We start from the raw sequence: 12,102 nt of genomic DNA on the forward strand, positions 1-12,102 counted from the left end.
TGTTCAAAGAGATGAAATAATAAAAAATGAATACAAAGTTTATTCACTTAAATTCAGTAATTACATAAAATAAATATATGCAAAATAAGTAAATGTTAGCTCAATAAAATCTTTAATTGTTCTGGGGTTCGTGTCATGAGAGTGTCAGAATAGCTTTTGCTAACTTCTGCATAGACTTTAGCATATGCTGCTTCGACAATATCACAAGCTTGTTTACAAATCGTATCTCTAAAAAACATGATCATAATAACAAGATTTAAATTACAATTAAACTGACCAATCAATGATTTCAACAAAACTTTTGTAAATCAATGTTTCATAATTGCATCATTCTGTAATTCTACAAACTGAATAATCATCTAATTATCACCTGATTCTTGTACTATGTATGAGCTGCAATTGGGGGATATATAAGCTATCAGGATTTGACAAATACTTGTCAAAAGAAGCCTGGAAATTAATTACACTATCAACTTAAGAGTTACAAAAAAGAAAAAAAAGATAGAGATTAACAAATTGCATAAAATTAAAATCACATATTAAAGAGTATCATTGTCATTGCAATCAAAGATTATTGAAATGCATTATAAAAGAGATAAAACAACCGAAGAGAGTGAAACAACTAACCATTGCTTCAGATATTGTTAATGAGTCTAACTGGCTTGATAAGAGGACCTATTAAGAATATATGAACAAAATTACAAACTCAAAACAATATTTAATGTAAAGAAAAAATGGTTATTTTTAAACTTAAGTGAAGAATTAACTTTAAAACTTACATTGCTGTCAGATATGTCTTTAATTTTATTGAAGATAACACCTAAGCCTGACCGATTGAGTATGAATGATGCTTGGTCCTTTGTTAGTGTATCTATATGAACCACCATCTAATGCCAAAAAATATGTGTACAAAACAGTCTTTCATAAAAATTTTTTTTTTATCAAAATCTTATCATTAACTGTATATAGATAAGTTTAAGTAGTTGAAAAGGTTATTTCCAATAAAAGAATATTTACCTGTGAAGACAGCATTTCAATTTTAAGATCAGTAAATTCATAAACAGCTAGAGTGACTTGCATCTTATACAAACAATTAAGCATGTAAGTTGACATGTCTGTTTTGTTTAAACGATTTCCATTCAACACACAACACTGTAACAACGGCTCCAAAAGTGTTGTATATATCTAAAATTAGTTTTATTATCATAGAGAAACTACAAGAACTTGAAGATGAAGAAAGTAAAAACACACAGCTTTTATAAAACAAAACTCTAATTGATTGTTTAATCTATGACTTTGAACAATTTACATTTCTACCTTTTCATAGTCACCTTTTCGTTCATCTAAAGGAGAAATAGCAGAGTCATGGCTTGAAAGAACATCTTTTAACAGCTGCAATGCTTCATTTACTGATTGTGAAGGGCTTAAGTCTGGAGGAGGTATGTCCAGCTAAATTATTTTTGAAGATGGCTTATAAACATAAAACCAACTTAAATGTCTTCTTTATTAGTAACTTATTTGTTTTAAATAAATAATGCTAAATAAATGCAAGAAAAGACCAAAGTCAATTTAATAGAACTAATGAAATTGTGAAATTTACATAACACAAGCTATATTATTTTTAAAAAATGCCTGTAACACTGAAAAATATCAAACCATTATTGGGTGTACTAACCTTATCAGCAATTTTATTTCCATACATAGACAAACTACTGTAAAATATTTGATGACTTAATTCCATCATCTCATTTACTGTTAACACAATAAGTGCTGTCTGAGACTCAAACAGACCGCTAAAGGAGAAAACACAAACCCACTAAAAAACTGAAAAAAAACACTGAATCTTAAAATTTCAACAAAACATTTTTTAATCACTTATTTTATCCTACTTACTAATATAAAACTACAATTGGCAATAAAACTGATTTGTAAATAAAAAAATTTGAATAGATACAATCCTCCATTGCGGTATTCAAATACTTTAACAAAAATAATGAATGGTATTTTATGAGATCATTGGTAGGTAAAAAAAATATATATTAAACTTTATTAGTAATAAATACTCAGTATTGAACTTAAATGATTTCAATAAAAGTAAGAAAAAAAAAAGGAAGAGAAAAATGGATTAGGTTCAATAAAAAGAGAGATTAAATGGATTAGAAATCAATAAAAATCATAAGTAATACCATTTTTTGTAAGCAAGTTTTTGGAAAAGCAAATTATACAATTACATTTTATAAAAGTAGAATTTAATTCATTAGGATCAGAACTAGTACCTCAGTGTTGATCCATAAAATTTAAGCAGATTGCTTAATCGGAAGAGAACAGGAGCACCAGGTTCTGAAGTTATAACTTGTTCAATGCGTACCTAAAAAATAAAGTTCATAGTTAAACTTAAATTTCCCTAATTATGAGGATGCTGACCCAGGTTGAGCCAGTGTCTGGTCTAATTGTCTCATTTGATTCAGGTCTTCACATACACAGAAAAAAAAAATTAGCAGGTGAGACCATCCACTTCCATAACCTAGGTTGACAATATTAGTGTAAAAGTGGCTGTTTGTAAACATAATAAGCAGGTGATAATAATATTGATCTGTTATTTCTTGGGTTAAAAGAAAATTATATGATCTATGATTCAAAGAAAAGTATACTTTTATATTGTGAGCATAAAAAAAATAAAACTTTTAGACAATTTAATTGTGTAATCTTAGATTAAAGAAAGTATTTGGTTCAATGAGGCATGGTTGAACAACATGATCAATAAAATTGCACCTAAAGAAAATTTCATCACATCACTAACAACCAGAAAAATATCAGCTGACTGTTTACCTTTTCAAAGACATATGATAAATAAGAACGACTGCAGAAGTGTTTGATACCCACCAGAGCACAGAGTATGAAAGTAGTAGTTAAGATCTGTAGTATTGCAATTTGTGAAAATCAAAAATATAAATGTTTATATATTTTTACCAAAATGAAAATCAAAATGAAATGAAAGACAAAGTGGCAGAGTTTGAGAGAAAACATGGAATAATCTAAGCATTTTGGTGCATTGATGATAAACATTTGTCAATTCAATGGCATTCTGAAGCTTATTTAATTACAATTTTATCCCTTAAAAGTACAGGCAATGAGATTTCTTCTTAACAGAGTGCAGTTAGCTGTGTGCATGATGTTAAAATATTTACAAATTCAAATATAGCACTAATGTTGGAGAAAAAATTAGACTTAGTCACATTTAAAAACATCAAAGACAGATAAATATTCACAATGCAATAATTATTCCTTCATAAGATAGTTTTGATTGAGGTAATTTTTAGGATAACTTGACATTTTTATGAAAAGGTGACATTAATAACTGGTAATATTAATTGTACTATTGCTAGAAGTGTTCATATTATCAGAAATACTAACTGTCTTACAAAAATACATTGTGTGAAAATTTTTCTTTCATACAAGCCTTCTTTTTAAACATTTTAAGTATACAGTGCTCAACAGTATAAGGATATTTTTTCAAAAAGACGCTTTTAACAAAAACATTGGTTGATTTTACAAAAATCTTGAAATTATTCTGTCAAAAAAGTTATGAACAAATTTTACCTAATGGAAGGTTAAGTCACGCTGAACAGAGTCACAATTTTTGATAATCAAAAAAAAAAAAAAAAAAAATCATTGATTATGAACATCATCACAAATCTGTTGCATGCAAGAAAATCAATGGAAAAAACAATGTTAAATTGTGTTGATAGATTATATCCATTTCAAACAACTGGATTAGATGAAGGACTTTTTTTTACTACACCTGTTAGTAAGGACATATTCTGTAAGGTGTATGTACTGCTGTTGATTCACACATCTAGCTATGCAGGTAGAATTAACACTGTATTGCATTAATGGTACTATTTAATAGTGAAGAACTAAGGGTTTAAGTGTTTGGATTATGATAATTAAACTGCACTTTGTAATGAAATTTAACACAAATTGTGCTTTGCTGTTTAAAAGAGCATTTTAACAAAACCCTCTCCTTTAAAAACAAGTGTTTTTTAGATTATCTGAGTGCAATCTTTCTTCAGAAAGACATCTGCAGTTCAGAACTTTTCACATAAGTTTTGTTTCCTTTTAACAAGAGTTTATGATAGCATTAGGCTAAAATTAACCTTGCATGTAAGCTCAACCTGGGTCAGAACCCCTCATACAAGGATCCCTAAAAAAATTTTTTTGTTTATACATACAAGACATATTTGTACAACAAATATATTATCAAAAAATTCTTACTTTAAAAGGCCGACACATGCCTTCAATAATATGGTTTAGAGCATCTGATATCAAAGTTTTATGTTCTGTAAATTAAAAACAGATTGTTGTAGCTGTCTGGGGCTTAAACTATTTGCTTCCTATTAGTTCACACTAAATATGCTCAGTGATATAAAAAATAATAAAAAACAAAATTGGTTGGTTTTTTTTTTTTTGTAAATAGTTTCAATGATGTAACTTTTTAATGATGATAATGAAATTACTTATTCTAAATGGTTTCTTTTTAGGTAAATTTAACTCAATGAAAAGTTAAAATGAAAGTACAGTCGTTAATTTAGCCCATTTCCCAAATTTTTTTTAGCAAAAACTTGCTTCTAGATTTATTTATTAAACATTGCATTACAAAAAAACACAAACATGGGAATTAAAAAAAAAAAAAAATTAAATTGAAAAAGAGTGAAAAAAGCACAATTTACCATCTTCTCATTGATTATTCAATATTTTAAATCACTCACCATTTACTTTAGTTCTGCGAAGTAAGCTATGAAGCAATTCTTTCTCTCCAGCCACAGCCTGGTGCAGCCATGCTAGAATATCACCAACATATCTTTTGGAAAAAAAGCATTTTAACACTGTCAACACAGTGAGTGATTATAAATAATTGAAAAGATTTAGGCTTTTTTAATCATTGTTATAATTATTTTATCAATTATTTTAATCATACCTTACTGGATCATGAGAGTACAATTCAATTGGTCTAGGAGTACCACCTGGTCCTAAATACAAAATTTTTTACACAATATATATTTTATCAAAAAATACTTGATATTTTTATAGTTGTCTAACTACTTCTTTTTCTGGCCTTATGTTTTAGAAAAGATTACAGACAATTATCATTGGTCAACTTATTTAAATGGATTTAACATCAAATAACTAAAAAAAAACACGATAAGTTACAGCTGTTTGTAATAGCTACTTGTTTTCCTCTATACAAGTATAAAGTATTACTAACTTAGTGCTAATAGGTAATAATCATAATCTATCAATACGAAGAATGGGGGAATTTCATTTCAAACTGTCAAAAACATTTAGAAATTGAACTTTAAAAAACGATTAAATTTAATATTTAGGATTGCATAACTTTAGGACACAATAGCCTCTGTAACTTTTTTCTGCAATTTGATTTTTGATTTTAAACTTTTTTTTATTTATTATCATAATCTTTTGTGTTTTTATTCATAATCTTGCATGTTTGCAACATAAAAAAATTTTCTTTCAAAGTCACTTCACAACATACACAACTTTAAAAGTCACAAAATCAGGTGTCTTAAAAACAGAAAGAATTTCTAAAATCCATGAATGATCAATTTAACAAGAGTTACAGACTCCTATTGAATATGTAAAAAAAATGGGGTATTACAAGTTAAGTTTAAAATTTTGTTAGATAATGGAACTAAAATTATTATTTGAGCAGCATCTCTTTTCTCTGACCCAATTTTAACCCAAACCTAAAAAACTGTGAAAGCTACAAGTATACAGTAGAGTCTTATCAAACTTTTTCATCTTAACATAGCAGTATTTAAAACATTGATTTTTATCGATACAAAATTTGAACATGACTTCTTGTGTGAGTTGAGTGTTTGATTTTCAGCCATTTCAAACCTTTTTGCTTTATATTATAAAAGCAAAAATGTTTGAAATGGCCTAAATGGTGCTTATTGAAATTCTGCTTTGAGTTCCATTACAATTGTTTGAATTATTTTACAAACATGCTGCATTCTGAGTTATACCACCTGAAAAGACACAAAACTCTATATGATAAAGTTCAGTTCATCTTTGCAGTATGCAAATATAGGGTGTAAAGAATGTTAATGTGGATTCTGCTGATAGCTCTGTACCTCATCTTCCACTATAAAGACCCATTTTTTTAATCAAGATAAGCTTTTGCCAAAAGATATAGTTGGGAAATTGCTGACCCGTTTAAACACCTTTTTTTATTATTTTTTTTTTTTGTTAGTAACTTGAAATTCAAATTTCTGTTTACTTCTGATATTGATTGGGATTACACCTCAAAATTGTAGGTTTTTTGGCTTTATTGCTGGCCTAGACAGAATGGCTGGCTAGCCAATTTAACCTCAGCACAATGCTGCTACATTTTTCTTGGAGCTGGCTCAGCACAACAGCTGGCTGCATTTCTCAATCAATGTAAGTCATGACTTTGACAGCTGGGTACAGCTTAGAGCCAAGTCAGTACTGTTAAACTTACAGTATCTGGTTGCAGTTAACAGGCATATGGGGCTTATGGTGGAAGCTTCAAGGTCTTACCAGGATAGGGTGCAAATGTCAATAATTTAATAATAGATTTTTTTTTTCCAGCATATATAATTGCTTTTTTAATATAGAAAAGTCTTAACCAAATTTATTGCCGTTCTTTAAACATCATTAGTACCATTACTGTCCTGTTTTGAACATATTTTGTTATGATTTTTAAATTGTTTTTTTACTTTGTTATTGATTCAAGTAAGCTTTCTAATTTCTACTTGGATCATGGTTACATTGAAGAGTATACACTTCAAAATTTAAAGTTATTGATTTGTTTTTTTCCAGCAATATATCAAAATATTATAATTTTATTTGTCTTAGATGTTTTACCTTCTTCATGACTTTCTTTCATTGCTATTTTTTAAAGCATGCAACATTATGACTAACTTTACCAATTTAAAACCTAAAAAATAGTTCATAAGGCGTATTTGGTCCCAAATTTGAACAATTTTAAAAATTAGATTTATTTGTTTTTGAACACTTTCTTTTCAAGTTTTAGTTATTTGGTGTGGAATGACTCAATGTGTTAATAATTTTAAAACCTTTAATTACCTTTTAAAATTCATAACATTAGAATAAAAAAATTCATTGTTAATGTTAGCAGAAATATAGTCAAATAGAATTAGACAAGTGTCTATTACATACTGATGGCTTGTTCAGTACAACATTTTTTACAAGGTGTGTAGCACTTTTTTACAAGATGTGTAGCATCCTAATTTATCAACAATCTTTGTATTTATTTTTCATTTTGACTAAAGATCTTAACTTATAGATGTTAATTTAAATTATTAATTCATCACTTGTTAACTTTGTAAACAAATCTGTATCAAATTTTTGAATGTCAAGATTATAATAACCACAAACATGAATAAAAAAAAGCAATTTTTTGTTATGAGGAAGATACTTAAGGTAAATTTAATTTCATAAAGAAATTCCAGAAGAAAATATAATGATCAAAAAAGTAGCAAAATACCACCATGAAATAGAATAATAGCATAAAAGTTTAATCAGAATACTAAACACATAAATATCAAACATTATAAGCTTTAGAAAACACAACAATCAATAATAAACATATTCACCAATATAAAAATATCAAAACAATAATTATAAAACACTAAATGTATAACAGAAATGCACAGCTTAAATAAAGAAAAAGGGAACATTTTAAGGATAGAATCTATATTCAATTTACCACCACGGGTTAAAGCATCAATAAAGCATCTAACAACAGCAGATCGACGCGCTGAAGTTAGTTCATCAATAGCATACCGCAACAAAACTTGACGATCTTGCAGAGCTTCAATTGCTCGACACAGTGCTCCACTAACATCTGGTATATCTCCAGTCATATTCCGACACTCTCCTTAAACAAAAAAATATTTTACAAAAAATTAATAACATAAACAATTAGAGAACAACATCAATGTACAAAACTTTATCTATATTTAGAGAAAAAATTTTAAAAATTGAAAAAAAAAAAGTTATAAGTCAATTGTAAAAACATTACTTTGAGAAATTCTTTCAAAATTTTTTTCTTTTCATTTTACTTAACTAAAATATGTTCATAATTGATGGATAACTAGTAAAGCTTTCCTACCTGAAATCTTTTTTCTAGCAATTATTTTATAAAAGAAACAAATAAGAAGCATGCTTATTCAAAAATAAAACTGAACCTCTTAGCACCTGCAGGGTAATTCAAACCTGATAAATTTTTTTTTTCACAATACAAATCATATTTTCAAAAATTTCATATATACTAATATGATAAATTTAAAAATACAAACATGCTATATATATATATATATATAATTTTTTACTACTATGTAAATTATTATTTTGTATATATTTGTTTAACACTAAAACATAAAACTGGGGAAAATTACCTTGTGTCCACCTATAAAGTTTTTCATATGCAGTTTCTTGGTATAAAGCCATTGATTCCATTATCTCTAACCTATATGATTAAAATACAAGACTAAGTGTAGTTAAAAATCCCAAATGTTTTGATCAAAACGCTCATAATATTTTACAAATAAAATGTTTACCCTGTGGTCTGTTGTTTCGAAAGAAGTAGAAGCTTACAATCATTGTGTATTTCTTTTGCTCTTTTTAAAGCATCAAAAAACTCCTTTAAAATAAACAAGTTTTAAAAAAGATAAAAATTGCATAAAACTATTTAAAAAAAACATTATTCTTAGTTTTTGTAAGAAAAATTTTTCATAAGTATAACTTCACTGGATTTGGATTACAAAAGAGTAAAGATTAAAATAAATGTTATACTTCAGTAACATCTTTAGAAGAGCGTAAGATTTTCATATGATTTGGTTTAAGCTGGTAGTGCTCAAGAAAAGATGTCGCAAGTAAAGACTGCAACTCAATTTGCTTTCTGAAAAAAGAGAAATAAAATTAGACATTTAATATTCTTGGTAATTATGATGTTGAAATCTGAAATTATGAACATTATTTTGAATATTTTTGTAAAAAAATCAAAATCAAATTAACCTCTCAACTTTCAGTTTTGATGTTTTCTCAATAAGCTCAGCAGTTGATTCCTTGGATCTCTAAGTAAAGATATTAGTAAGGATTTAATTTCTAAACTGTACAAATAAATAGTATAGCTATAAAGTAACTAATAAGCTGCATAACTGCCATGCATAGATTATTATAAAAACATCAGCAACTTACAAACAGAACCATTAGTACCATATCAAAGCTATAGTATTCAATATGTATGATATAAAGAAAAACATAATTCCTTTAAACCAAATATATGCATTTAAACTAACTTTAACTCTATCGGTCATCTCCCTACAGCATATGCTCATTGCATTAATATCTGCACTTATTTCATCCAATTTCTAAGAAAAGTTGTGAAATTCAAAAGAAAGATTATTGGTTGATAGTAGCAACATATAAAAGAGCTAGAAAAAACATCTAATTAAAATGTTATCCTTTAAAAAGCCTTTAAAAAGCCCATAATAATCTAATTGATTAAAAAATACTCCTCCTAAAATGATGAGAAACAAAACACATTTCTAATAAAAATACTGTTAAAGTACTTCTTTAACTTCTTTGAATTGAGCTTCAAATTTTTCACATGCATCAAGGTTCCTTTTCTCCACATCTCCACGGAGATCTCTTCTTGCACGAAGAGTGTTCTCACCAAAAAAGGAAGACAAAGCTTTCAGAGCATCTAAAAGTTCCTAAATGTAAAACTATCAAAAAATCAAATGTTTGAACTTTTTAATTGTTATAGTCAATTTACATATATAGTAATAATCCTTATTAAATAGAAAGAACTTATACTTTAGAACATCTTTCAGTAAAAAAAGTTAAAAAAAACATAAACAATGCTTTTTTTCCATCAAGATGAATCTAGATTAATCAAAAACTCAAGGTTATAAATCTTCTATTTATTTTTGCCAGTTTTTGGAATAACTACTTGTAGAACTCCTGACTGTTTGAAAGGAAGAAAAGAACAAAGATACCAAGCAGTTCATTATAAACTCATAGCAGTTGTTGGTCAACAAAATGTTGACAGCAAGGAAATACTATTTGGATTTAGACATAGAATGCTCCTTCATTTTAACAAAGATGATTATGCTCCTGAATCATGTGGTTTTATTGATAATTTCTATCTTACTGAATTTTTCTTTTATGCCATGGGACGTTGAGAAGGATTAATTGATACAGATATAAAAATATCTAAAACAGTATACATCCAGAGGAGACCGATCAAATCTATAGAAAGTATTATGGTAGTTTAAGAAAACACAGTTCAAAATTCAAATTGATGTGATTCAACTCTTTTGCAGAACTAGCATCAATTAAGCCATCAAATACAGTATTTAATAGAATGATTTTCTTTGATAATAGCAATTAGAAACACCTTTAAAATATTTTAAATGAAGATGTTGTGAGAAATATCCACTCAGGTTCCACAACTGCTCATGCAATAGAATTCTACTAACTGAAAGATGATCAAGAAATGCTTAAGTGAATATTCTCGAATGGTAATAAAAAAAGTCAACCTGCCAGTCAAACTTTCCAGATTAATATAGAATTTACAAAAAATGTTATAAGTTATTTAGGTGCAAATGCACAATTACACTCATTTATTGCAGATTATAAGATTATGAAATAAACTTCCAACTTCCATTAGTTGTTACTTTAAGCAATGATAATATACAAAATAATATGTTTGTAGTGATTAAATTTAAAATAGGATAATGAAAAACAAATAAAATATTGCAAATGCATAGTGAAGTAGCAACTTTGGGTATTTTTTTACATTATTTTACAGGAATTTTTTTTTGCAATGTAAACCAGTTAATTTTAAACAACAATATTTCATAATCTGCATTAAAAATAGTCAGTTCTTTTCTATATTATTGTTGAAGTTAAACTACTTAATTGAATTATTGTAAAAAAAAAAAAAAAAAAAAAAAAAAAAAAGCAGCTAAATTTCTGTAGTTTAAAAAATTATTCCTTTGTTGGAAAGTAGTGATTAGCTCTTTAAAACTATTTTTAAAAAATCAAATTTTGGGACAAGTGAGGAGACAATTTTTTAATAACAGATGAAATGGTCTAAAAGGGCCCTCTAAGGATATATTTAAAAAATAGAAGATAAAAATACTGATTTGATGTACCTTATCATTTTCAAGTCTAGTATCCAATATTCTCTTAAGCTTTTTAGTTAAATGATTTTGAGTAATGCCTCCTTCAGACGACACTTCTGCCATTTTGTGCGATGTTTTGAACATGAAGCAAGATAAAGTTGAATACTACCGATTGCGCAGTTTCTCCTTGCATTTTGTCTAGGGCGGCTTCGAACGTCTTCATTTATTTAAGAAAGTTGCTAACTTCTTTATATAATTTAATGTTATCAATCAACTCCTCAATATTTGTGGGTACTTTTTTTATGTTCACAGATTTTGGAATAAATATTGTTGCACCGCTTGTAGGTCTCTAAGCATGCAACTTTCGAGTTTCAACGTATCTCATTCGGCAACTGTTGCATGCACCCCCTAAAACAATTTTGAATTTTCACAATTTGTCTCAAGACTGCAGTATTGTTTTCTAAAATACTTTTGGATTATTGCAGTTTGCCTCAAGATGGCAGTGTTCCCAATATCTTTTTCCAGTAAACTCATATAATGAGTACTACACCATATCTCAAAATTGCTGGATACACTTTCAGAGCCAGCTCCCTCATTTTCACCATCTTGGATTTATTATCTCTACCAGATAGCAAATACACATTTTTGCTATAAATTGCTTTTATCTCTAAAATTGCTTTATCGAGGATTGTGAATTAGTATTCTTTTTTTTGCTCTTCTTTGAATCAAGAAATTCGTACAAAAAATTTTTTTTTTTTTTTTTTCAAGAACTAAGTGGGCAATAATTTGATCATTTTGTATGCTTAATCGACCATCTTAGCAATAGTTAAAAATCTTAGAATAAATACTGCCATTGAGAAGAAGTTGCAATTTAGCACTTGACTAATAATGTTTTCTGTCCTTG

General features: G+C 27.7%; 1 protein-coding gene across 2 annotated transcripts; it reads right to left on the minus strand.

Annotated features, from left to right (window-relative positions):
• Positions 1-20: 20 nt before the first annotated feature.
• On the minus strand, positions 21-11,346 carry LOC145191084 (conserved oligomeric Golgi complex subunit 6-like). Of its 2 annotated transcripts, none has more exons than XM_090066288.1 (19): positions 11,229-11,346; positions 9,639-9,782; positions 9,366-9,437; positions 9,082-9,140; positions 8,860-8,965; positions 8,625-8,707; positions 8,463-8,533; positions 7,772-7,942; positions 4,979-5,030; positions 4,770-4,861; positions 4,276-4,340; positions 2,277-2,368; positions 1,676-1,793; positions 1,318-1,449; positions 1,018-1,185; positions 780-887; positions 628-675; positions 371-450; positions 21-228 (listed from the first exon to the last, which is right to left on the minus strand). In XM_090066288.1, the coding sequence occupies exons 1-19, from the start codon at positions 11,340-11,342 to the stop codon at positions 96-98; spliced, it is 1,908 nt and encodes a 635-aa protein (XP_089922414.1). In that variant the 5' UTR covers positions 11,343-11,346; the 3' UTR covers positions 21-95. The 2 variants fall into 2 exon arrangements, with proteins under 2 accessions (XP_089922414.1, XP_089922415.1); XM_090066289.1 differs by having other exon boundaries at positions 9,639-9,794; positions 11,229-11,333.
• Positions 11,347-12,102: the final 756 nt, after the last annotated feature.

Source organism: Hydra viridissima, unplaced genomic scaffold (genome assembly GCF_058129835.1).
Source record: "Hydra viridissima isolate aposymbiotic clone 2 unplaced genomic scaffold, HvirCarnegie_v1 scaffold_11, whole genome shotgun sequence".
Lineage (NCBI taxonomy): Eukaryota > Metazoa > Cnidaria > Hydrozoa > Anthoathecata > Hydridae > Hydra > Hydra viridissima.